Source organism: Nicotiana tomentosiformis, chromosome 1, assembly GCF_000390325.3.
Source record: "Nicotiana tomentosiformis chromosome 1, ASM39032v3, whole genome shotgun sequence".
NCBI classification, from domain to species: domain Eukaryota; kingdom Viridiplantae; phylum Streptophyta; class Magnoliopsida; order Solanales; family Solanaceae; genus Nicotiana; species Nicotiana tomentosiformis.
The window spans coordinates 23525900-23553776 of NC_090812.1; the positions used below are offsets into that span (position 1 = coordinate 23525900).

At 39.6% G+C, this 27877-nt stretch overlaps 1 protein-coding gene across 1 annotated transcript; it reads left to right on the forward strand.

Moving 5' to 3' along the window:
* The first annotated feature begins 14692 nt into the window (after window positions 1-14692).
* On the forward strand, window positions 14693-17380 carry LOC138904508 (uncharacterized). Its single transcript, XM_070193011.1, has 2 exons — window positions 14693-14931; window positions 16570-17380. Exons 1-2 carry the CDS (start codon window positions 14693-14695, stop codon window positions 17378-17380), a joined length of 1050 nt encoding a protein of 349 aa, XP_070049112.1.
* The last annotated feature ends 10497 nt before the right edge of the window (window positions 17381-27877 follow it).

A 27877-nucleotide genomic window follows, 5' to 3' on the forward strand; every position in this document is an offset into this window, starting at 1 on the left:
TGCAAGGTTTATTGTAGTTTTACTTTAATCGAAAGAGAAGTTTTCTGCTATTTGCTTTGTACCATCTTAATTGGGTTGACTTTACGCCTCTTCTAGGTAATCGAAAGAGCTTAAGGAGGTATCGATTTACCCAGTTCAGGAGAATAACCGAGAGGTATTTTTTGAAAGATCATTCATTCACTAATTTAGTGCATATATTCATAGGAATTGTCATTAGGTTAGCTAAAGGAATCAAATTTATTCGGAAGAAGAATTGAAATCCCAGAAGTAGCCTGATCATCTATTGAAATTGAAAGAATCAATAGAAGTTAAGATTGAATTTAGCACAGAGTACCCAGAACAATAGTTGATCACATATCGTGTCATCGCCCTTGCCTCTCTCATTGATATTCCTTTGTTATTACTAATCATTCGGGTATCACCAGCTTCTTACAGCTGATAATCTTAGTTTATTTGTAGTAAATAATAACATAAATCAAAAGATTTATTATCCTGGATAGTGTTAAGCTGAAGAATTAATAGAACTTTATTGAAATCAATCCTTGTGGAGACGATTTAATACTATACTATCTTTGACTAGCGAGCCTACGTATTTGTACACCGGTTTTGTGCTCGCCATAACCAAACATATCCTTCCACTATTATGTTTGAAAATGAAGCAGGGAAGATAATAAAGCAGGAGGTGCATTTTGAATGGAAGCCAGTGTTGTGCAGCAAATGTAAGAACTATGGGCATGAAGTAACTGAATGCATGAAACAACTAAGGGAAGTAAATAATAAGGAGAAGAAGAAGGCAGATCAGGAAGACAAAAGAGGTGAACAACATAAAAAAGGGAAAGGGAAAATGATGGAACAGGGGACTAACCAGCATACTGGGGTAGGAGTACAAACAGGGCAAATGCAAACAAACAAAGGGGATAAAAACACCGGCTTCAAGGTAGGGAAATATGTGGAAAAAAAGGGTACAGACTCAGGAGATGGATATTGCAATAGGGAATGCTTTTGCAACTCTGATATTGCAGAATAGAGAAATGGAATGCAAAGCTAGTAAAGAGGGAAACAATGCAACATGGCAAGGAAGACAAAGCATAGATGGTCCAGAAAGGGAAAAGGATGGGGGGATCCCCCCTCCTAATGGATAGAATAGGATTCTGGAATACCAGGGGACTAAATAGACCAGAAAAGTAGAAAGAAGTGCAGTTATTTATGCACAATGCTAAGGTAGGTCTATATGGTCTCCTAGAAACTAAGATTAAGAGAGACAAAGCTCACCAAGCTGCTCTTAACCTATGTAATGGTTAGTCATTTACTCCTAATTTGACACAACATCCTGGGGGGAGGATTTGGTTATTATGGAAGCTTGCAATATATGAAGTGGGAATTATAAAAGTAACAGATCAAATGATACATTATGAGGTGATACATATGGGGACAGGAAGAAAGTTCCGGGTAACCATAGTCTATGCATATAATGACATGGCACTTAGAAGAACATTGGGGAAGGATATTAAAGAAGTATATGAAAAGATAAATGGCCCATGGGCAGTAATGGGAGACTTTAATTTATACTCAATATGGATGAGAGAATAAGAAGCCCAGTTACACTAGTAGAAATAAAGGATTTCAGGAGATGTATGGGGGAATGCAACTTGCAGGAATTGAAATCACCTGGAGCATTCTACACCTGGAATAACAAGCAGGAAGAACAACATAGGGTCTATAGCAGAATAGACGGAGGGATTGTAAATAATGAATGGAAGGTAGCACTACCTGATTCAGAAGTGCATTTTATGAGTGAAGGGCTATTTGGCCATTGCACCTTCACTGATAAACTGGGAAGAGAGGAACAAGAAGCAAAACAGAGTATTTAGATATTTCAATATGTGGAGTCAAGCACCTCATTACAGAGAAAGGGTTGTTAATGGATGAAAAACAAAAATGAGAGGAACAAAGATGTATGAACTAGTAAGGAAGTTGGACAACTTAAAAAGCACCCTCAGGAAGCTGAACAAGGAAAAGTTTAGTGAAGTAGAGAGGAAAGCAGGGGAAGCTATGAAACAATTAAAATCTTGTCAGGAGAAAATTCAGGAAAATCCAAGGAATGAAGAGCTATTGAAGATGGAAAGACTTATATCCGAGGACTGTAATAATTGGGCAGAAGCCAGGTATCGGTACTTAAGGAAAAGTGCAAACTACAATGGTTAGCACAAGGTGATCAGTGTCACGACCCAATTTCACCTATAGGTCGTGATGGCGCCCAACACTACAGCTAGGCAAGCCAACTAATAAGTCAAACGTACATTGGTTAAACTTTTATTCCAAGAAAATAATAAAATGCCAACTTCTACCAATGTGTGTGTGCCAAGACCCTGTGTCACAAGTGCATGAGCATCTAGTAGATTATACAAAACTCCAAATACTGTCTGAAATGAACTAGACAGAATATAAATATAAGAAGAGACACTGGTAGCTGCATAACGGCTCAGAAAGGCAGCTCACTACTATGCCTCGGGATGACGTGGGTATGTGATGATAGGTCCTCCACTAGTACCTGTCTCAGATCCTGCACAAAAAGTGCAGCAAGTGTAGTATGAGTACGTAAACAACGTGTACCCAGTAAGTATCAAGCCTAATCTCGAAGTGGTAGAGACGAGATGACCGACTTTGACACTCACTATGGGTCAATAATAATAACTGAAATAAAACTAGGATATTTAAATCAGCATGATTTACAGAATTTACAATAATTTATTTAATCAGCAGAAATAATCAAATTCCTTCAAATGTAACAATTCTTAATATATTAATTAAATTCCTTCAATTCAAATAATTTCCAATTTATCAATTAAACCTCATTTACAGGAGTAACAATTAATTCCTTAACAAGCAAGAATAATAATTCATTAAATTCCAAGGATTTTTCAATTTATTAATTAGCTTCACAAGCTGAAATAAATTATTAAAGTATCGTGTAATTATTATTATTAAGAACGATTTCTGCCGAGGACGTACGGCCCGATCCAGAGTATCGTGTACACTGTCGAGGGACGTACGGCGCGATCCATAGATGCATCTATCCTGCCGAGGCGTTCGGCCCGCTCCACAAGAGAGGAGAATATTTTCTTATGTGGCTCCGGAAGGAGAGTATATTTATTATAAGATGAATTTGGGAGGAGAACAATTTCTTTTAATAATTAATTGATTTAAACAAAAATTAAGCATATGAAAATTTTATATTTTTTTACTTTTCATAACAATTCACAATATATATATATACATCAATTATTTTAATTAATAAAGAATATAATTCACACAAGTAATTCATGCTTTGAGTCTTAAACTACCCGGACTTTAGCATTAATAGTAGCTACGCACGGACTCTCATCACCTCGTGCGTACGTAGCCCCCGCAATTAGCAATAATTATTCAATTTAATCCCTATGGGATAATTTTCCCCCTCACAAGATTAGACAAGAGACTTACCTCGTCTTGCTCCAATTAATCCACTATAAGGCCTTTTCCACGATTATCCAACTCTGTCTAGCTCGAATCTATCCAAAATAATTCGATACAATCACTAAAAATTATAGGAATCAATTCTATAAGAAAATACTATATTTTTAATAAAAATCCCGAAATTAATTAAAAATTCATTTGTGGGGCCCACATCTCGGAATCCGGCAAAAGTTACGAAATCTGACAACCCATTCAATTACAAGTCCAACCATACCAGTTTCAATCAAATCCGACTCTGAATCGATACCGAAATCTCAAAAATTCGTTTCTATGAGATTTCTAAAATTTTTCCAAATTTAAATCTCAAAATACTAATTTATGGTGAAAACAATGATATACTTGTATATGTAGACCAAATCCAAGTTAGAATCACTTACCCCCAATGTTTTTCCCTTGAAAATCTGACAAAAGTTGCCTCTGCTCAAGCTCAAGCTCAAGTTCGTCAAAAATGGCAAATGGGACGAATGTCCTCTGTTTTTATAACTTACAGCTCTGTCCAGTTCGATCAAGAAGCTCGATCAGGGGAGCTCGATCTCGGGAGCTCGATCTTAGGGAGCTCGATCTTGGGAGCTCGATCAAGGAGCTCGATCTTGGGAGCTGGTCATGGCCTCGATCAGGCCTCGAGCCTTGGACATGGTCATGGCCTCGATCAAGTTCGATCTTGGGTCTTGATCCTGGCCCTCGAGCCTTGCCTTCGATCATGGCCCTCGAGCCTTGCCTTCGATCGTGGCTTTGATACTGAGCCTCATCCCTGACTTCGACTCAGGCCTCAATCGTGGGCTCGATATCTGGGTTCGATCTGGGGCTCGATCATAGCCCAGAATATACAGCAGAAGGGAAAATTGCAGCAGCTTTTTAAGTCCAACTTTTGATCCGTTAACCATCCGAAACTCACCCGAGGCCCTCGGGACCTCAACCAAATATACCAACAAGTCCTAAAACATCATACGAACTTAGCCGAACCTCTAAATCACATCAAACAATGCTAAAACCATGAATCATACCCCAATTCAAGCTTAATGAAACTAAGAGTTTTTAACTTCTACATTCGATGTCGGAACCTATCAAATCAACTCCGATTGACCTCAAATTTTACACACAAGTCATAAATTATATAACGGAGCTATGAAAATTTTCAGAACTGGATTCCGACTCCGGTATCAAAAAGTCAACTCATCGGTCAAACTTCCAAACTTAAATTCTTATTTTTAGCCATTTCAAGCCTAATTTAACTACGGACTTCTAAATAAAATTCCAAACACGCTCCTAAGTTCAAAATCACCATACGGAGCTGTTGGAATCATCAAAATTCTATTCCGGGGTTGTTTTATCAAAATATTAACCGAAGTCAAACTTAGCACTTTAAGGCCAACTTAAGGAACCAAGTGTTCCGGTTTCACCCCAAACACTTCCAAATCCCGAACCAACCATCCCCGCAAGTCATAAATCATTACAAGCACCTACGAAAAGTTTTATTTTAGGGAACGGGGTTCTAAAAGTTAAAATAACCGGTTTGTTCCACAGTATGCTAAAGACTAGGAGGAACATGAATAGAATATTCTCAGTTAAAGACTCTGAGGGTAAGACTGAGACATCAGCATAGGGGATTGCAAATACTTTCATTGAATTCTATCAAGATCTATTGGGAACTAGTACAGCTACCAGAACAAGGGTGAAAAGTGGCCTTGTCAGGGAAGGCAATATACTCAAAGATGACCAGAGAAGTATGCTATAAAGAGAATTTAGCTTAGAAGAAGAGAAAAAGGCATTGTGGGGGGAGGGGGGATATGTGGGGATAAGCTGTAATGGAGTTCTTCAGAAATGGAAAAATGCTGAAAGCTTTCAACAAGACAGTGATTACATTAATGCCTAAAAGAAACCATGCTAATTCAGTGGGAGACTACAGGTCAATTACATGTTGTAATATAATATACAAGGTCATTTACAAAATGCTATGTAATAGACTGAAAGTGGTGCTGCCCATAATAATCTCAGAGAACCAAAGTGCATTTGTCGCAGGCAGAAGTATTGTTCAAAACATACTGATTTGTCAGGACCTAATAAGACTCTACAACAGGAAGAACTACCCAGAGCTGCTTAATTAAGATAGATCTAAAGAAGGCATATGACTTAATGGAATGGAATGGGGATTTGTAGAGAAATCCTTCATGCACTAAACTTTCCTCTCAAATTCATAAAGTGGATAATGGCTTGCATCACAACCACTTGTGAACACCTAATTTTTTACTATATTTGAATTTTTATTATCTTCTACTATGTAAAAATTTTCAAAAATTTAATATATATTTTTTAGCTTTGTTACATTATTTTTATATATAGGGTAAAAATTAATAAAAATTTAAAAGATCAATTATTACTATTATTTTTATTTTTATTTTTATCTTTATTTTAAAATAAATTAAATTACAAAACTGAAAAAAACAATTAATATATTTTTTTTTAAATTTCGGATGGGAATAAAAAAATAGAAAAAGTAGAAATATAGAATTAAAAAAGTAAAAGAAATTGTTTAATAAAAAGGTAAAAGAAAGTGAAAAATTAAAAAAAATAAAAATAAAAGAATGTGGAAATTTTAAAAATGAAAAGTAAAAGAAAGTTGGAATTAAAAAATAAAAGTAAAGGTATCTGAATTTTTTTTAAAAAAAAGTAAAAGTAAGTGGAAATTTAAAAAAAAGGTAAAATAAGAGGGAAATAAAAAAAGAAAAGTAAAAAAAAAGTGGGAATTTAAATATAATAAAAGTTAAAAAATTGAAAATTAAAAAATAAAACTAAATGAAAGTGGAGAATTATTTTTTTAAAAAAAAGAAGAAAAATGGGAAGTGAGAATTCTTTTTAATTAAAAAATATTAATAAAATTTAAAAATTAAAAAAAAATCTGAAAAATTCCGAAAATGTTTCTATAAATAGGAGAGAAAGAAAAAAAGAAAGAGGGAGAAGGAGAGAAAAAAAGAGAGGAGGGAATTGAGAGAATTATTTTTTTCTTCCTCTACGCTAAGGGAATTTCTATTCGTGTCATTCTTTCTCCGTCTTTCACCACCCTTTAATACCAAAATTTCAGCCAAGATAATTTCATAGAAACATGTTGAAAATTAGTCCCGAAACTATCGCTAGAGTAAGGTGATGTTCGAATTTGCCAGTTCGAGGTCCTGGTTGATGGCTCGTTCCGAGAGTTCTGCTTCAGGAGCTTCCATATCATTGTACGCAACAGAAAAGAAATTTAGCAAAAGAGAGGTCCACTCTTCTTCTTTATTATTGCCTTGATAGTATAATTTCTTTTGTGTGTGTGATTAGTAGCCTATTAGTTTTCTCTAGTTGTTATATTACAATTGAATAAAATTTCTAAGTTTTGATGTATATCAGAAGTTTGTAAGATTAATAATAGGTTGTCTTATAATATGGGCTATTAGATGAGATAACTGGGCTGTTTTGGGTTTCAGATTGATTTGTTTAAGTTAATGGTTGATTTTTAAATTTTTGTTGTTGGTTAGATTACTGCCAAGAACTTCAAAAATATAAGTTCCATTTTTTTTGTCCGATAAGTTTTAACAATTTGAACCATAGTAGTGATATAACATTTGGACCAAATAGATGAATTCTTCGAGGTCCTAAGAGCTAATTTGAAGCTAGCCCATCTGTCCATAATAAATCTGATTTATTCCTTCCACCATAAGTTCCATAACTTATAACAATAATTTCAAGTTAGGAAGAATAAACATCGTAGCTTGCTTTAGGCGCGATTAATAATAAATAATTGTGACTATGGGTACGGTTCCCGTGGCATAGTCATGATACGTAAATCCCAACTCAAATGCGCATTTCACGCGACTTGACCCCAACTTTAAATAGTTAAAATAAACATGTTGTGAATCACGGGTACATTTCATGTGGCGTGATTTGCAATATGTACCAAAACAACGAGTGCGCGACATCGCGACTTGTTCAAATAAATTCCATAAATACTAAAAGGGCTAAAAATAATTAAAAGCGATTAAAAAGTAAAAATGCAGAATATGTTGTAGACATGTAATAAGTCAGATAATTAGGTCAAGTATTAATTATTAAGCGACCATGCTAAAATTACGGAACTCGGGAGTGCCTCACACCTTCTCCCGGATTAACAGAATTCCTTACCTGATCTTCTGTGTTTGCGGACCATAAATAGAGTCAATTTTCTCGATTTGGGATTCTAAAATAAACTGGTGACTTGGGACACCATAACAATTATTCCAAGTGGCGACTCTGAATTAAATAAATAATCCCATCTCGATTAATGTCACTTAAATTAGAAAATCTCCCCTATCCTCCGGGAAAAAGGAGGTGTGGCACCACTCAGTACAATATTGCTATAAATTGGGGAATGTATGGGTGTATTAAAGGAGAAAGGGGACTCAGACAAGGAGATCTCATGTCTCCACTGATCTTTGTAATTTGCATGGAATACTTCACAAGAATAATAAGGAGGGTGACAAAGATCAGGTGTTTGAATACCATACAAAGTGCAGGAGCTTACAGTTGAACCACCTATGTTTTGCAGATGGTGTACTATTATTTTGTAAAGGGACACAGCAGTAAGTGGTAGGCATGTTAAGAGGACTACTGACATTTGCAAACACATCTAGGCTAAATACAAATACAAGCAAGTCTAGTCTTTTCTGTGCCAACATGGATGCACAGAGTACAACTGATTTATGTGAATTGACGGGATATCAAAGGGGAAAACTGCCATTCAGATACCCGGGAGTGCCAATTTCCCCTAAGAAGTTATCAAGTATTGAATGTGAGATAAGAGTTGAGAAAATGACAGCTAGAATAAGGAGCTGGGCATCAAGGAACCTATCATATGCAGGGAGAATGCAGCTGGTGAATTCAGTGTTGATGCACATTCAAACTTACTGGCATCAATATTCATATTACCAAGAGTGTACTGAAGAAGAACACAACCATTTGTAGGAATTTCCTATGGTATGGCAAAGACAATACAAGTAGAGCACCTCTGGTAGCTTGGGATCTAATATGTGGACCTAAACAAAAGGGAGGTTTGGGAGTTTAAGAGTGTATCACATAGAATGAAGAAGCATTGGCTAAATATGTTTGGCACATTGCCCAGAAAGCAGACAATATGTGGGTCAAGTGGGTTAACCATATTTATATAAAAAGACAATCATGGTGGCAATATAAGCCACCAAATGACTGTAGTTGGTACTGGAGGAAGATTTATAATATAAGGGACAAATTCAAGGCAGGATACATGGAGAATAGCTGGCTAACACAAACTGGGAAATACTCAATTAGTAGTGGCTATGAATGGAAGAGAGGAGTACAAGGGAGATGGCCAAGTATCAGATGGATATGGAGTAAGCACAATGTACTAAAAACAGTTTTATTTGCTGGCTGGCAATGCAGAACATACTTTTAACAAAGGAGAGAATTTTCAGAATGGGAGTCGCCAGGATGATAAATGTGTAATATGTGATCAAGATACTGAAACAGTGCAACATCTATTGTTTGAGTGTCATCTGTCACAATCATGCCTCAACAACATGCTAGACTGGATGGGAATAGAAGTCAGGAACAAAGAATATATTGGGTTGTGGAAGAGAATGACCAGGAAGATAAAAGGAAGAATGTGTCGTGCATTTGTTGCAGTTGTATTGGTAGCATTGATATACAATATGTGGAAAGCAAGAAATGAAGCGCTATGGAAGCAGTGAGTCCCATGTCCTCACACAATATGTGCACAGATAAAGCAAGAAAGCAGATTAAGATTGTAGGCAAGCTGGAAAGGAAGACAAAACAGCAGAGAAAGGACATGGATAGCAGGATTATACAGATGAACAAATCAAAGACAGACATCCAATAAGGAGAGCTAGAGTGAGGAATACTTGTAAATAAAAGTAGAGATAAGGAATAGTCTTATAGCATATAGCATAGCATAGAGAAGGGAAGTAGGTAGGAATGCTCCTTAGATGGGAGTATGAGATGTAGAGAAACAATATCGTTTGTATTTGGGATTTTGTAGATTAATAATATTTTTCCTTCAACCAAAAAAAAAAAAGAAAAAAAGAAAACCCCATGTGAGAATGTATTAGTAATTTAAGAAGTTATTTTCTTGTCTTATAGTAAAATCTTGAGAATATAATGTATTAGTAAAATTTTAAGAAGTTATTTGCTTGTCTTATAGTAAAATCTCAGTTGCTCCTCTTGTGTGGCTAACCGATTTACCATATTGAGAAGTGGTGAGAAAAAGTCTTGTAAAAGAAATAAGATTTAAAAAAATATTCCAGTTAAATGGGATAAACAACTAAACAAGGTATTAGAGCTTCAAATTTTATTGGACACCACAGGCTAATTTCGAAAAAATGCCCCATGAGAATCTCACTTTTCTATTGTTTTGTCTCAGAGGAGGATTCACAATATAAATGTGTCATTTAAATAAATGAGGTCATATTTTTTCCATTCGTAAAAAGTGTATAGAGTTAACTCAAACTCACCCATAGTGATAGTACTAACGGTTTTTCAGCAAGGACAAGTTTTAAGATTTGAATAGGAATTAATATCTTAGGTTATGAGGATATAAAAGCATTAGATCTAGTGAACCACTAAGTTATAGAGTCGATTAGATTAAAAATAAGGTCATTTGGTCATCCGTTTAAAGCCCTGTATTTATCAAACTCAAAGTGTTTCTTTTTTATGGGATCAACTTTTCCGTGATGTATTTATCAAAATCAAAGTGTATTCGTCTTGATGTTATCATCTTTCGTAGAGTTATTCATCCAATGATGCTGACTTTTGAAAGTTGCTTGGATTTTACAAAGTAAATTCAAAGTCGGATGGATATTTGAATTGCTAAATCTCTCCGTAAAAAAAGAAGAATTATTAGTTGATGAAAAAGGGGATTTTTACACAAATGGCCATAAATGTCTTCTTACATCCCAAACATAATAACTCAATTCACTTTTATACCCTAATATATTGTCAAAGTTAACGAAATATTCGCGTTCTACCTTAAGTAGATAGATGCAGGCTCTTTTCTTTAACTTGGAAGTTTCCTAGTATACCCATTTGTAAAACTCACTTTCATGATATATCTAAGTTTTAAAATTACATTAAATATCTCAAAAGTATTATACTATGTATCTTCAAATCTTTCCTCATATTCTGAAGTATACCATAATATTCTAATTTGAAATACAATCTAAATCAAACATACCATAATATTCTAATGAATAGTAACATATAATATCCAAACTAAACATACACCAATATTTTAATTTTAAATACACTATTTAAACTGAATATACCATAATATTTTAACTTAAAATAAAATATCCAAATCAAAGACTACATTATTCTAATAAAGAATATAATATTTAAACCAAACATACCATAATATTCTAATTTAAAAATCAATATTCTAAGTAAATATACCACAATATTCTAATTTGGAATATAGTATTCAAACTAAACACATTACAATATTCTAATTTGGAAGACAATATTCAAACTAAATATATATTATAATATTCTAATTTGGAATGCAGTAATCAAACCAAACATTCCATAATTTTCTAATTTGAAATGCAGTATTCAAATCAAATATACTACAATATTCTATTGAAATACAATATCCAAACCAAATATACCACCATATTCTAATTTAAAATATACAGTATTATATTTTAGAATACAGTAGGTTTATATGTTTAAATAAATTTATAAAAGATGTATACTAAATAAAATAAATATTTTAATTGTATATGGTGTTAATTGGTGTTTCTAACGGCCCAGTTTCATGAACTCAAAGCCCAAAATGATGGTTGAAAGAATGAAAATAAGAAAACGAAGAGTTCAGATACATTAGTGGACTTTGCAATAAGATTTGGAAACAAAATTGAATTTTAAATAGGCCAGCCCAAGTTCAGACCCAATGGAAACGAGCTTATCATTTGGAGAAAGTAACACTACAAATTTTGATTTAACTCACACATATTAATTCGGAAAAATTATGCCACACATCAAATATTTACACTATATTTACCATTATAGCTATACTTTCAGCAAACTTACCATTCGTAGCTATATTTTAATTTTATATCAAATCCATAAAATAAGAGATTAATTATTTTGAAACAGAAAAAAGAGAGCAACAAGCTCTCGTAGCTTAGTTGGTTAGAGCGCTCACTTAGTTAGCGGAGGTCTTGAATTCGACTCTTAACAAGAATATTTTATTTTTCTGTATTTCTGTATTTCGTCATAGTTGTCCGAACAAATACAGTCAAAACATGGTGTGTCCTTTGTATACACCCCTATATACAATCGATAAAAGTTGTATCTGTATAGGAAAAAAGATGTTCATATTAAATGCTCACACGATAAAGCGACACGTGGAGCCGAAGACAGAAAGCAACCAAGTTTGAAGGCAGCGATCTCGTTTATTCCCGAAGGGAGTGGTACTCGTGAAGGCGAAATAAATGCTTGCCACCCGGTAGCATTTAATGGAGAATATTCTATAACATTAAGTACATAGTCTGTTATAGAGAATATGACATTCACTGTCTACCGTTACACATTCTTCAATGGCCCTCATAATTGCCATTTAAGAAGGACTTGATCCTAGGACCTTGTTCCCTAGGCGCCATTATAAATAGAGAGCTTAACAACCATTGTAAGAGGACGAATTTTCTGACAAGCTCATAATATACTTTATTCAAAAGCTCAATAATATTTTATCTTCTTGTTTATTAATATTGTTATTACTACCTTCGGAAGCTCCGCTCCCAGAACCCAGATTTCTGCTGCCTTATCTCGATTTCAACGCTAAGTCTTAGATTCTTGTTTAATTTATTTATCATTTTGGGATTAAATTGATTCACTTGTCTATAAACCACGTATAAATTCAATTGTACAATTTTACGGTTAAACAGTTTAGCGCCCACCGTGGGGCTTAGACAATTGTGTAATTGAGTTGATCCTTCAATCTATTACTAACCTATTTGATTCTTTGTTCTTAGCAAAAATCATAGAAAATGGCAGATAACGATGTCCGCATCGCACACAATGTTGAGGCCCATAGAAATCATCCTCAGCACGAAGATTCAATCAGTGATACCCGCACCGAGGGGGATGAGGCCACACAGGGCCACGACGAGCAATATCCGCGACATGTTCGAGAGGAAACTCTTAATGATCCAGAAGACGAACACGTCATTTAAACAGTAAGGATCCTGAGAGAGCAACAAAAAGCCATTATGGGCCACCTCTCACGACAGGATCAAGTCATGACGGAGTTAAAGTAGGAGCTTTCGGGTGCTTCCAACAACACGAATGGATGAGGTCCAGTCCCTCCCGGTGCTCCTGCAAATCAAACAACGCAGAGGGTCGACAATAACACCCCGAGGGGCGAAGTCGGCTTCGATAGGGCCGGGGGGAATGGTAGCGGATTCTGTAACAACAGTGAGAATGATCCTTTTAAAATCAAACTCATGCGGTTTATGAAGGAAATAAATGCCCGAATGGATCAATTTCCGGGCGTACCACCAGTGTTGAAAAGACTGGACTCAAAGAAGTACACCCAATTATCATTCAAACCAAGCGCTGCACCTGAGTTGATCTCGAAGCAGTTCAAAATGCCAGACGTGTCGAAGTATGATGGGACTTCAGATCCTCAGGATCGCATCACCACCTATACAACGACAGTGAAGGGAAACAATTTATCTCCACACGAGATTGAGTCAGTCTTGCTGAAGAAATTCGAGGAGGCCCTCACGAAAGGGGCCCTGACATGGTATTCACTCTTGCTCGAGCACTCAATAGATTCCTTCGAGATGCTTGCGGATTCTTTCATCAAGGCCCATACCGGGACCAGAAAGGTATAAGCCCGAAAGGCTGACATATTTAGGATTGCACAAGGAGAGTCTAAATTGTTGCGGGAGTTTGTGACCAGATTCTAGAAGGAAAGGATGCTGCTACCGGCCGTGCCAAATGAATGGGCAGTTAAAGCATTCACTAAAGGTCTGGATTCGAGAAGTTCCGACGCTTCCCGAAAATTGAAAAAAAGTCTGCTCGAGTTTTAAGTAACAACATGGGTAGATGTTCACAACCAGTACAAGTCAAAGATAAGAATCGAAGATGATCAGCTTGGTTTCCCGACATCAACCAATGGTCGAGACCGGGAGAAGAATAAAGAGAAGTCAAAAGATGATTTTGACACAGATCGACGGTCTTCAAGAGGTCGATTTTGCTCTATAAAAGGGTCGAAGGACGTGGTAGAGGTTTTTGGTCGGCGGATAGATTCACAACCGAAAGGAGAGCTGATCACGGCCGGAATAATACAACAATGCATGACAAGGAGATGTCGGGTTCCCGGGACTCCTCCTACCTGAGGCTTTCCGAATACAACTTCAACTCCAACGTCAGCGTAGTGTAGCTAGTATCGCCTATGAGGAACATTAAGTAAGCACGATTCCCAAAGCCGATGAGATTCAATCCCAGCCAGAGGGATCCTAACTTATGATGCAAATACCATGGGACCAATGGCCACCGAACAGAGGACTGTCGACATCTGCGCGAAAAGGTGGCGACATTGCTGAAAAATGGCCATCTCAGAGAATTCTTGAGTGATCGGGCTAAAAACAATTACGGCCATAATCGTGATAACGCGGAACCTTCGAAAGCAGGAGAAGGATCCTCCACGTTTGACGATCAATATGATTTTCGGGAGGAACGAGATTAATGGCGTGACATTTTCGGCGACAAAAAAGACGAAGGTGTTAGTAACCCACAGTAAGAGACTTCAAAAAGTCGCTGAGGACGACATTACTTTCATGGAGGAAGACGCATACGGATTACTGCTACCACATAACGATGCATTGGTAATTTCTTAAATATCTTAGATTTTAAAATTAAACGTGTTTTGGTAGGTTTGGGAAGTTTGTCCAATATAATTCAGTGGAGGGTGCTGGAGCAAGCCAAGTTCACCGAAAGTATCATTCTGGACACAAAACTCCTCACCGGTTTCAACCTACTAAGCGTGACAACCCGATGAGATATCCTACTGCCCAAGAATGCCTAGGGGGTGATGAAGATGACCCTTTTCGAGGTAGTTGATGGCTATATGGGCTATAATATTATCTTGGGGAGACCATGGTTGCACGAGATGAAGGTTGTGCTATCAACGTATCATCACTTGCTGAAATTCCCAACTTCTGACGGGATTAAACAAATAAAAGGTGGACAACCGGCAATAAGGGAGACGAATGCAATCTCAGTTTCTAGTAGCAAAGGGAAGGAGCAAGCAGTATGGCAATTACAGGAACTGACACCTGCTCCCGTGCTAAACGAAGTCAACCAAGGGGAGGAGTCATCGGAATTATATCAGGTACCTGATATTTCCAGGTACAAGAAGAAATGGACGCAACAAAATCCATAGCAGAAGAAATTGAGCAGGTCACATTATTCGAAAAGTTCTTGGAGAGGAAGTTCTACTTGGGGACAGGGCTAAACCCCGAGCTCAGGTCTAGATTTATCGCATTTCTTAAGTTTAATGTTGACTTTTTTGTGTGGTTGCATGCGGATATGACAGGTATCCCTCTAGAAGTGGTCGTACACAAATTAATCCTAGACCCCAACATCCCTCCGATAAGGCAGAAAAAGCGTCCTATTGCCGAGGTCAGAATCAAATTCGTCAAAGAAGAGGTAACTCTTGGGATTCCTGGTGTCGCAAATGGGGATCGAGGTCAACCCCGATAAAATTAAAGCTATCGAAGACATCCCAGCCCAACTATCTAGCGTGAAAGAGGTTCAAAGGTTACGAGGAAGACTGGCCGCTTTAAGTAGATTCATTTCCCGGTCATCGGAAAAATGCCATCATTTCTTTTCACTCCTTAAAAAGAAGAACAACTTCAAGTGGACTCCGGAATGTCAGCATGCTTTGAAGGATTTGTAAAGGTATTTGTCGAGTCCTCTATTACTGTCAAAATCGGAGGAAGGCGAACAACTGCTGATCTACTTAGCAGTCTTAGAGGTAGAGGTAAGTGTCTTTTTAGTCCGTGAGGACGAAGGTACATAATCTCCTATATATTATGTTAGTAAAGTTTTAACGGGAGCAGAAACACGCTACCCACATTTGGAAAAACTGGCCTTAGATCTCGTAGTCGCTGCTCGAAAGCTTAGGCCTTATTTCCAATGTCATCCGATAGCCGTGGTTAGCACTTTTCCCCTGCGGAATATTCTTCATAAACCTAAACTTTCAGGTAGGCTGGTCAAGTGGGCAGTCGAAATAAGTAAAACCAATATGCAAGTAATTGAATTGACATTTATATCTATTCAGATCTTGCTCAGAAAGTAGTTTAATAATTTCTAAAGAATTATTAATAGCAATAGTGGACTCACAGGTCTTAATATTATGCTTCTTAATGAAACTGAAATTTTCTAATTCATAAATCTTTTTAAAAGGTTCATTGGGGATATTTCAATTTTGTAAATCAGTTTCTAATTTAGCAATCTTAGTTGCTGCAGAAGATAAATTAACATTATTCAAAACATGCTGGTTTGAATTCATGATATGAAAATACTGTCTTAGGGGCTTATAGAGCTAAAATAACTATTTAATACGTATAAGTAAATAGTAAATATGCATATCAGAATACAGTACCTTAATCTCTTAAATCTAATGGCTTCTCAGTAAGGTCTTCTTGGTTTTACATCTTTTTCTCTAAAGTCATCTTAGCGACGGGATCACCTAGCAAGGTCTAAACGCCTACCTCGGCAACAGCGACCTATCTCTTTCAGGCTAGCCAACGTCTGAACCGGATATTAATCAGCTACTTCATACTTATAGAGAAAATAATTACCTCATACAAGACTTTGAAGCAATTTAGAACCAGAGATAAAAGAACTGTATGTAAGATATACATAGATATAGTTTAAGAACATCATAATGAAAATAATTTTGCCATGCCCTAGACAGTATATGTACTTAGTTGCCAGTGGGGTCTCGTTCACCACTTTTCAGTTTACTGGGGCTGCTTTCAGATGGTGGAAGGGCTATGAGAGGCGCAGGCCAGTCGGTGGAGCACCACTTACATGGCGTGAGTTCTCCGTTCTCTTTTTGGAGAAGTTCGTGCCACAGTCTCGCAGGGAGGAGCTGCGCAGACAGTTTGAGCAGCTTCATCAGGATGGCATATCTGTGACCCAGTACGAGATAAGGTTTTCGGAGTTGGCTCGTCACGATGTTTGGTTGGTTTCCACTAATAGGGAGAGGATTAGGAGGTTCATTGATGGCCTCACGTATCAGTTGTGGTTGCTTATGACTAGGGAGAGGGTATCTGGAGCAACCTTCAATGAGGTGGTCGATGCTGCTCGGCAGATAGAGATGGTCCGCAGTCAGGAGCGTGGAGAGAGAGAGGCCAAGAGGTCTCGTAGCTTTGGTGGTTTCAGCGGTGCTCCTTCTAGGGGTCAGTTTTACCACGGCAGGGGATGTCCTTATAGGCACACCCGAACGGCTCGTCCAGTTCACCATGGTGCATTATCCAGCCATGGTTCATACAATACTCATCAGGGTCAGTCATCTCTCAGTGCCCTTCCAGCTCAGAGTTCGTCTCGTGCACCATCAACTCAGGGTTCATCTGTACCAGGTCCTTCTGATTATTACTCTGGATCTCGGGGTCCACCTCAGTACTTACCGCCATTTATAGGGATGGGTTATTTTGAGTGTGGAGAGTTGGGTCACATAAAGAGACATTGTCCCCGCCTTTCGGGAGGTCCAGTCCAACAGAAGAGTCAGACTACGAGTTCAGCACCAATTACTTCACCACCCGCCCAGCTAGCTCGGGGTGGGGCTTAGTCAGCTAGGGGTCGCCCAAGAGGGGCAGGCCGATCAGGTGGAGGTCATGCCCGATTCTATGCTATTCCTACCAGACCAGATGTTGTTTCTTCAGATGCAGTGATCACATGTATCGTCTCAATATGCCACAGGGATGCCTCTGTATTGTTTGACCCTGGTTCCACTTATTCGTATGTATCATTGTATTTTGTTCATTATCTATATATGCCCCGTGAGTCCTTAGTTTCATTTGTTCATGTATCTATGCCAATGGGCGATACCATTATTGTGGACCGTGTATATCGGTTGTGTGTAGTGACTATTGGGAGATTGAAGACTAGAGTTGATCTCTTATTGCTTAGTATGGTTGATTTCGACGTGATATTGGGTATGGATTGGTTGTCTCCATGTCAATCTATTCTAGATTGACACGCTAAGACCGTGACGTTGGCGATGCTGGGGTTGCCAAGGATTGAGTGGAAAGGTTCTCTAGACAATGTTCCCAGCAGACTGATTTCATATTTGAAGTCTTAGCGGATGGTTGGGAAGGGTTGTTTATCTTATTTGGCCCTTGTGAGGGATGTTAGTGCTGATACTCCTCCTATTGATTCTGTTCCGGTGGTGCAAAATTTTCCGAATGTGTTTCCTGTAGACCTACTGGGCATGCCGCCCGATAGGGATATTGACTTTGGTATTGACTTGGTGCCGGGCACTCAACCTATTTCTATTCATCCGTATCATATGGCACCAGCTGAGTTGAAAGAATTGAAAGAGCAGATTCAGGAACTCCCTGATAAGGGGTTTATTAGGCCTAGTGTGTCGCTTTGGAGTGCACTGTCCTGTTTGTGAAGAAAAAGGATGGTACTATGTGGATGTGCAGCGATTTTTGGCAGTTGAACAAAGTTACAATCAAGAACAAGTATCCTTTGTCGCGCATTGATGATCTATTTGACCAACTTCGGGGAGCGAGGGTGTTCTCCAAGATTGATTTGAGATCTGTGTATCACCAGTTAAAGATTCGGGACTCGGATATTCTAAAGATAATATTCAGGACCCGTTATGATCGTTATGAGTTCCTTATGATGTCTTTTGGGTTAACCAACACCCCATAAACATTCATGCATCTGATGAACAATGTGTTTCAGCCTTATCTTGACTCATTTGTCATAGTGTTCGTTGATGATATCCTGGTGTACTCTCGTATCCAGGAGGAGCATGTCCAGCATTTGAGAGTTGTGTTGCAGCGGTTGGGGGAGGAGAAACTTTATGCCAAGTTCTCCAAGTGTGAGTTTTGGCTTAGTTCAGTGGCATTCTTGGGGCATGTGGTGTCCAGTGAGGGGATTCAGGTGGATTCGAAGAAGATAGAGCCGGTTCAGATTTGGCCCAGACTGTCCTCAGCCATAGAGATTCGGAGCTTTCTCAGCTTGGCCGGTTATTATCATCGCTTCGTGGAGGGTTTCTCGTCTATTATATTGCCCTTGACTAAATTGACCCAAAACGGTGCTCCTTTCAGATGGTCAGATGAGTGTGAGGAGAGCTTTTAGAAGCTCAAGAATGCCTTGACCACAACCCCAGTTCTAGTTCTACGTTCAGCTTCTGATTCTTATATAATGTACTGTGATGCTTCTCAGATCGATATTGGGTGTGTCTTGATGCAGGAGGGTAGAGTGATTGCTTATGCTTCGCGACAGTTGAAGCACCATGAGAAGAACTACCTTCTCCATGATTTTGAGTTGACTGTCATCGTTCATGCATTAAAGATTTGGAGGCACTATCTCTACGGTGTGTCTTGTGAGGTATTTACAGATCATCGGAGTCTCCAACACTTGTTCAAATAAAAGGATCTAAATTTGAGGCAGCAGAGATGGTTGGAGCTGCTAAAGGACTATGATATCACTATTCTGTATCATCCCGGGAAGGCCAATATGGTGGCCGATGCCTTGAGTAGGAAGGCAGTGAGTTTGGGTAGCTTTGCATTCATTCTTGTTGGTGAGAGACCACTTGCAGTTGATGTTCAGGCCTTGGCCAACCAGTTCGTGAGATTAGATATCTCAGAGCTCAGTCGGGTTCTAGCTTGTATGGTTTCTCGGTCTTCCTTGTATGATCGCATCAGAGAGCGACAATATGATGATACCCATTTGCTTGTCCTTAAGGATACGGTTCAGCACGGTGATGCCAGAGATGTTACTATTGGGGATTATAGGGTGTTGAGGATGCACAGTCGGATTTGTGTGCCTAATATTGATAGGCTACGTGAGTTGATTCTTGAGGAGGCCCACAGTTTACGGTATTCTATTCATCCGGGTGCCGGGAAGATGTACCAGGATTTGAGGCAACATTATTGGTAGAGGAGGATGAAGAAGGATATAGTGGGGTTTGTAGCTCAGTGCCTAAACTATCGGCAGGTAAATTATAAGCATCAGAGATCGGGTGGATTGCTTCAGAGATTAGAGATTCCGTAGTGGAAATGGGAGCGGATCACCATGGATTTTATAGTTGGGCTCCCGCGGACTTCGAGGAAGTTCGATGCTATTTGGGTGATTCTGGATAGGCTGACCATGTATGCGCACTTCATTCTAGTTGGGACTACTTATTCTTCATAGCAGTTGGCTGAGATTTACATCCGTGAGATCATTCACCTTCACGGTGTGCAAGTGTCCATCATTTCAGATCGAGGCATGCAATTTACATCACAGTTTTGGAGAGTCGTGCAGCGAGGGCACCCAGGTTGAGTTGAGTGCAACATTTCACCCTCAGACGGATGGACAATCCGAGCGCACTATTCAGATATTGAAGGATATGCTACGCGCTTGTGTCATTGATTTCGTGGGTTTATGGGATCAGTTTCTGCTGCTCGCAGAGTTTGCCTACTACAATAGTTACCAGTCGAGCATTCAGATGGCTCTGTATGAGGCTTTGTATGGGAGACGGTGCAGATCTCTGGTAGGCTGGATTGAGCCAGGTGAGCCTAGGCTATTGGGTACTGACTTGGTACAGGATGCTTTGGATAAGGTTAAATTGATTCAGGATCGGCTTCGCACGGTGCCGTCCAGATAGAAGAGTTACACCGATAGGAAGTTTCGTGATGTTGCTTACATGGTTGGGGATAAGGTACTGCTTAAGGTTTCACCCATGAAGGGTGTTATGAGGTTCGGGAAAAGGGCAAGTTGAGCCATCGGTATATTGGGCCTTTTGAGGTACTCCAGAGGATTGCAGAGGTGGCTTACATACTTGCCTTGCCACCTAGTTTGTCGAGTGTGCATCCAGTATTTCATGTTTCTATGCTCCGAAAGTATCTCGGCGATCCGTCTCATGTTTTGGATTTCAGCACGGTTCAGTTGGATGGTGATTTGACTTATGATGTGGAGCCGGTGGCCATTTTGGATCGGCAGGTTCGAAAGTTGAGGTCAAAGCACATAGCTTCAGTAAAGGTGCAGTAGAGGGGTCAGCCAGTCGAGGAGGCTACTTGGGAGACCGAGCGGGAGATGTAGAGCAGATATCCATACCTATTTGAGACTCCAAGTACGTTTCTAGACCTGTTCGAGGACAAACGTTTATTTAAGAGGGGGATGATGTAACGACTCGGCCGGTCGTTTTGAGAGTTGTAGCCATGTTCCCCCATTTACTGCTCATTTTGTACTTTATAGCTGTTATGTGACTTGTTAGGTAGTCAGTTCGAGTCCGGTGAGGTTTCGAAATGAACTGAGACACTTAGTCGCAAGGATGAAAATTTAAATTAAAAAGGTTGACCGGATGTGGACTTAGGTGTAGACGATAACGGATTGGAGTTTCGATGGTTCTGTTAGCTCTGTTGGATGATTTTGGACTTAGGAGCATGTCCGGATTGTGGTTTGGAGGTTCGTAATGGAATTAGGCTTGAAATGGAGAAAATTAGATTTTTGAAAAGTTTGACCGGGAGTGGACTTTTTGATATCAGGGTCGGATTCCGATCCTGAAAGTTGGAGTAGGTCCGTAATGTAGAAGTTGAAATTTCAGCATCGTTTGTAGAAGTTGAAATTTCCTTAGTTTCAATAGGCTTGAATTGGGGTGGTGCAATTCGTGTTTTTGATGTTGTTTGAGGTGATTTGAGGGCTCGACTAAGTTCGTATCGTGTTTTAATACTTGTTGGTATGATTGGTTGAGGTCTCGGGGGCCTCGGGTTGATTTTTGGATGGTTAACGGATCGAAAATGGAACTTGGTGTATGGCTGAAGCAGGGACTCTGCTGGTGTAATCTCACCTGCGGAGCTTTGATCTACGAGCTGAGGAGCACAGATGCGGCCAAGATTGGGGAGGACTGTGGTCGCAGGTGCGAGGAGTTTTCCGCACCTGCGTGGCCGCATGTGCAGCGTGATGGGCACATAAGCGGAAGGTGCGCATGTGCGATGGGAAATCCGCACCTGCGATTGCACAGATGCGAGGGCGAGGGCCACAGAAGCGGAGGCCCAGCTCCAGTGGTTCACCGTAGAAGCAGTGGAATGTTGCTTCTGCGATGCTGCACATGCATTTAAGTTTCCGCAGAAGCGGAAGTGCTAGACATAACACTTAAATCTAATGGTTCGCGATTTTGCTTCATTTTAAACATTTCAAGCTCGGGTTCGGGCGATTCTTAAGAGGATTTTCTTGTTTCTTAAGGTTAGTCCCTTGTGCTCATTTTTATCAATAATCTTGCTTCCACATTGAATTTCCCATATAGTTTATGTGTATTCAAGGTGGAATTTGGGAGTTTGAGGTTAGGGATTTGGAGAGTTGAATTTAGGGATTTGGGTGACGATTTGGTGTCATATTTTGGTAATTTTAGTATGGTTGGACTCGTGGATGAATGCGCTTTCAGGTTTTGTAACTTTTAGCGGATTTTGAGATGTGGGCTCGGGGGTCGGCTTTTGAGTCGATTTTTGACTTATGATTAATAACTTAGTATTTTTCTTCTGAAAATGATTCCTTTAGCCCGTGTTGATTATATCGAATATTTTATGGCTAGATTCGAGGTATTCTGAGGCCATTTCGCGAGGAAAGGGTGTGTTGGAGTAGAGATTTGCTCAGATTGAGGTAAGTAACACTTCTAAACTTGGCTCTGAGGGTTCGAAACCCCAAATTATGTGTTATATGATTGGTGTTATGGTGACGCACATGCCAAGTAACGGGTGTGTGGGCGTGCACCATAAGAACTATGACCTAGTCGATTTCATGGAACTGTATAGTGGATTTATCTTGTTGATATACGTGTTTTCGTCATGTGATAAGTAATTGAGTTGCCAATCATGCTAGAAATCATGTTTAGGCTATTACTGGTACTGTTGAGATCCATAAGCTCGTTTCCTTGCTGTTGACTTATTGATTACATTGAAATTTCGTACTCAGTCATATTTATTCATTGCATATCATATCTCAGTCTCTGTTGTTATTTATTGCTATGTCATATCATCATTTTCGGCTAATTTCACGACACTATGAGCCCGAGAGAGAGAGAGAGACTGGAGAGATTGATGACTGAGTGAGGCCGAGGGCCTGAATGAGAGTGACAGTTATGGGCTGCACGCTGCAATATGTTTATTGATTTATGCATGGAGCTGGCTTATTATAGCGCTTGGGCTGAAGGAGCCCATCTGGAGTCTCTACATACCCCCTAGTGAGCGCAATTGATTATATTGAGGGACGGATCTTCCCTGGACATGGATCTTGTCCGAATTATTTAAATTTGGGGTTGGATCTTCCCGTGGGCTGCATTGGCCTTATGCAGTACTGAGTGACTAACTGTCTATATATATATATATATATATATATATATATATATATATATATATATGGGATGGATCTTCCCTGGGTTGGATTGGACATATACAATATTGAGTGACTGAATATTCCGAGAGTGTGAGTACACGAGGTTTTCAGAGTGGTGCATCACATACATCATGTGCATTGGCATGTAGATATAGAGAGGTCATACTCCTCATATCATTTAGAATTTGATCTATTTTACTTGAATTGAGTTTTACCAGTCGAACTTGAAAGCATGCCTACATTTCTGTATTGTTATTTCTATATAGAACTGTACCTGCTGAGTTCGTCACTACCTTTCAGTCCAAAGGTTAGATTTGTTACTTATTGAGTTGGTTGTACTCACGCTACACCCTGCACCTCGTGTGCAGATCCAGATGCTTCCGGTCACGGCGGTTGCTGAGTTGTGGAGTTCGGATTTTCGGAGACTACCGAGGTAGCTGCTTGGCATTCGTAGACCTTGACTCTCCCTCCTTATCTTCCATTTTATGTTTCAGTTATTATTTCTTAGACGGTGTATTAGACTGTGTTTTTATGTAGATGCTCATGTATTCGATGATGCCTCAGTTTTGGTAGAGATTTTGTATGGAATTATGATTTCTTACTCTATTTTTAAAAGGTTTTCCTTAATTTTAACTGCTTCCATATCTTTCAAAGTTTTCGAGTGTGGTAAATATCTACGTAGTCGGCTTGCCTAGTACCATGATAGGCGTCATCATGACATGTTGGTTTTGGGTTGTGACACCAGCCCCGTAGAAACAAGTTAGCCACAAGTAATGGCAATTGCTTTTTAGCATAACAAATGCTTATGTACTTTTGAAAATGGAAGGAATAAAGTAAGGTCCTTTTATTTTTATCTTGTTTCTTGTCCTATCGATGAATTAATTTTATCATTTGAAAGTTAAACAAGTACTTCAAATGCTAGTGCCATAATGAACAGGAGATGTCCTCTTCAAGAGCACCGTAAACATAAGAGGGCCCTCTCTTATGAAATCCTCATGGTAAAGGGTTGATTCCGGAAGAACTTTTGCCCGGAACCCAAATGCTCTCGGGGAAAAATACACTTGAAGCCTTGCATAATTCGACGCAAAGAGAAAAACTTGCATAAATACTTAAATGAAAAGTACGCAAAGAGAAAAAACTTGCACAATACTTAAACGAAAAAAGACTTCTATTCACAGCAAATGTGCCAAGCAGCACAAATACAAAGGTATGGAAAAGAAAAGAAAGCAAAAAGCTAAACTACTTCACCCTCGGAATCTGGAGGAAGAGAAGTATCTGCACCCCCGGGAGAAGTAGGCGGATCTGGCCGGCTCAATATCTTAACCCTCACCATCTTGGCCTTCAGCATCATCCCCTTCCGATTCTTCTTTAGTTCCCGAGAACTCAGAATCTTAACCAGAAGAGTCGGTAGCATCAAGTTGGACTGGAAGACCCCTTCGGGCAGTTGACTCCAGCTCATGGGCCTTAGCGATTTTGGCATCAAAGTCATTGACGCCTGGAGGCTGACATCGAGGTCATGGACAGTGGATTTTAAAACTTTATTGTGATCTATGATACTCTTAGCAGCAACAACTGCTTCAGCTTTGGAATTCAAGGATGCCTCCAAATTATTCAATCTTTCGGTAGAGGCAGCCTCGCGATCAGATGCAGCAAGAACGACATTGTGGACCTTAACCCATATTGCCCTAGCTTCTTCAAATTATACCCTTAACAGGGCTGCCTCTTAGCTGGGGGTCACTACCCCTTGCTCGCTTTGCTGCAACCGAGCCTCTAACTCAACGACCTCGGCAGCCCGCGCTTCCAATTCTAGGAGACGAGCAGCAATTTGATCTCGTTAAGCCAACAATCGATCCCGCTCGGAGGTAAGTTCCTCATTATCAAGAATTAACCCCTAAAGGCCCTCGAAAGTAAGGAAGTTAGCCTGTAAAATAGAAGTACAAACTAAAAACCTTGCCATAACAATGATAGAAGAAACAACAGAGGAAACAAAAATCATATCGTCACTGCGTTGTGCATGGCATTGTTCAACAAACACTCTCCCGAGAGAGATTGTATTTTATTCCTATCTTTTTTTGAAGCCGGAGACTTCAGAAAATTAGCAAGTTCCACCGGCCGGGATAACAAATGGCATCCAGTAGAAACCGAGAGAGAGATGCTCATTCTCCTTTGAGAATATTCGGAGGGGGAAGAATAATTATGGCCCAAATTCCCATGAATTGGGGACTGGGGAAGAGGGACATCCTACTCTCTGACAACTGCGGCCGATGAAGATTATGTAGCAGTTGCTGGTGGCAAAGGTAAGGTTGATGAAGATGATAGCGTTGTAGGTTAAGAAGCAGTTGCGGCAAGTGCAATGCTGGTTGTTGGTTGCTTATCAACCGAAGATAGAAGAGACCCGGTACCCAACCTCACGGGACCGGGCACGACGACTGGGACTCGAAAATAGGAGTTAGCATCTTCCACCATGTCATATTCCCTTAAGAGCGTCGGGGCGTTATCTTCGGTTGGCATTACTAGCTCAACAGATTGAGCATTCTGGTGAGCTGATGAAGGTCGCCATCATCTATGTAGAGAAACCCCCTCATCACTAGCTCCTCCATCAACGTCGATCACCATAGTGTCTATGGCCGGCTCAGATGCGACACTCATCACCACAGCATCTGCGGCAGGCTCATGAGCGGCGTTCTTCACTTTTTTATTTTTACCCTCAGCCGCGGAGGAACAACGCCTTTTTGGTTGCTTGTTCTCTGTCCGGGACTCGGAGAAGAAGCTTTTGCACCGGAAGCAGGCCCAGTGACACCCGTTTGGGTAAAGGCCTCCTACAGCAACCTCGCCGCATCGGCTGGATCAGCCAAAACATCCTCCTCGGGGACGGTAACAGAGCTTTGTGATAGACATGTATTCAACGCGAGAGAAAGGTTATCCAACTTTCCTTTACGAAAGGTAAAAGCAAGATGAGTTCAACCTACCATAATTTTTTGCCTTTCACCCGTATTTAAGGCTCTTTCCACGTGTGGGTCATGGGAGTAGTGACATCTAAAATCTTCTGGACCCATTGGTCCAAACCTTCAACCCTTGGTGGTATCCACCGAGTTGGTGAAATAATGATAGAAGAAGGATCAGTAACAGCATGGGACGATCTTTAACTAGAAGAAAAGATAAACGATGAACTTACGAGTACGGTTCTAGAATTCAGGAAATGATGCAGTCGTGGCCGGAATGATGTCCCTGGTGGAAACTACAATGAACCGCTCCATCCACCCATGGTCGTTGTTATCATCCATGCTGATGAGCAAAGCATGGTGACCACGTTTGCTGAAATTTATCATTCCCCCACGAATAATCTTGGGGGAGTAAAGGTATATCAACTAAGCCAATGGAAAGCTCTTCCCCGGTCTCCTGGATTAGCCGCCAAAGAAAAGCAACAATCCGCCACACAGAAAGGCTCACTTGTGCCAAGCAAACTTGGTAACGAAGGCAAAATTCCTAGATAATGGAGTCAAGCCTCATGTTCAATAAGGACGGGCCCAAAGTAAAGTGATACACATAAATATATATAGAACCCTTCTAGTAGAAGGTAACCCGCTCTGCCACATCATGAGTAATGATGTTTAAATCATGACAACCACAATCTTCCTTCACAATAGGGATGCTCGAAGGAAGGATGGAAGAAGGATATACGCCAACAACCCATGTTCGGGGGTTAGAAGAAGGATACTTCTCTTTGAAGTCCTTAGATTTAATAAGCTTTTTGGGAATGATGGTGCTCACCATGGGTGGAGCAACATCATCAGCACTTCCTTTGTTCTTTGAAGAACCGGGATTTTTGGAAGAAAAAGCCATATTTAGTAAAAAGGAGTAAGAAATTTCTTTGAAGAAGAAGGGTAAAGAAAGTTATAAAGAATTGAGTAAAGAAATCAAAAGAGTTCTAAGAGTATGTGAAGTGTAAAAGAAGTAAATTAAAGTGTATAAGTAAAGGAATAGGCGGCTAAAATCGTGGCCATAATTACCTCGATAACCGGCAAAAGTGTTGCTGAATCGTGGGATGACGCGTGTTCGGGGCATTAAATGCGGAGAGACGTGCGTCTAATCAACCGTCAGAAACCTTTTAGAGGGTGTTAGAGAATTTTATGCCAAGAAAGGTATCTCTACCAACTTCCTGGTAACACAAGGTTATGCCACCGAAAAGCAAGGGGACTATCTGTATAAGGAAAAATATACAACTACAACAACAACAACCCAGTAAAATCCCACTAATGGGGTCTGGGGAGAGTAGTGTATACGCAGACCTTACCCCTACCCCGAAGGAGTAGAGAGGCTGTTTCCGAAAGACCCTCGGCTAAAAAAAAACAAAAAGACAAAAGGACAAAAAGGAGACAATATTAGTATCACAACAACAATCATATGATAAATAAAAACACCATGAAATCCAGAAAAAGGATGCAAAGCAAAGGGAGACAATATTAGTAAATATTAGTATCACCACAACAATCATAAGAACAATAGGAACACCATGAAATCTAGAAGAAAGATGCAAAGAAAAATCGATAGCTAGTAAATAGGACATGCACTGAAAAGCGAAATAGTAAGCCACAACATTGCCCCTAGCTATCTTAGACAAAAACCTTACATGGCTAGTCCCACAATGGTACGAAGTAAGGCACGACTCAAGTACCTCCTAACCTACAACCCTAAGGAAAAATATGTTCATATTAAATGCTCGCACGATAAAGTGACA

Excerpts from the sequence above, each read along its gene's own strand:
- LOC138904508 (XM_070193011.1), top strand. The coding sequence starts at position 14,693 with ATGAAGGTTGTGCTATCAACGTATCATCACTTGCTGAAATTCCCAACT. Across the intron at positions 14,932-16,569 it reads CAGGTACCTGATATTTCCAG|ATGGTGGAAGGGCTATGAGA; the intron begins GTACAAGAAGAA and ends GGCTGCTTTCAG.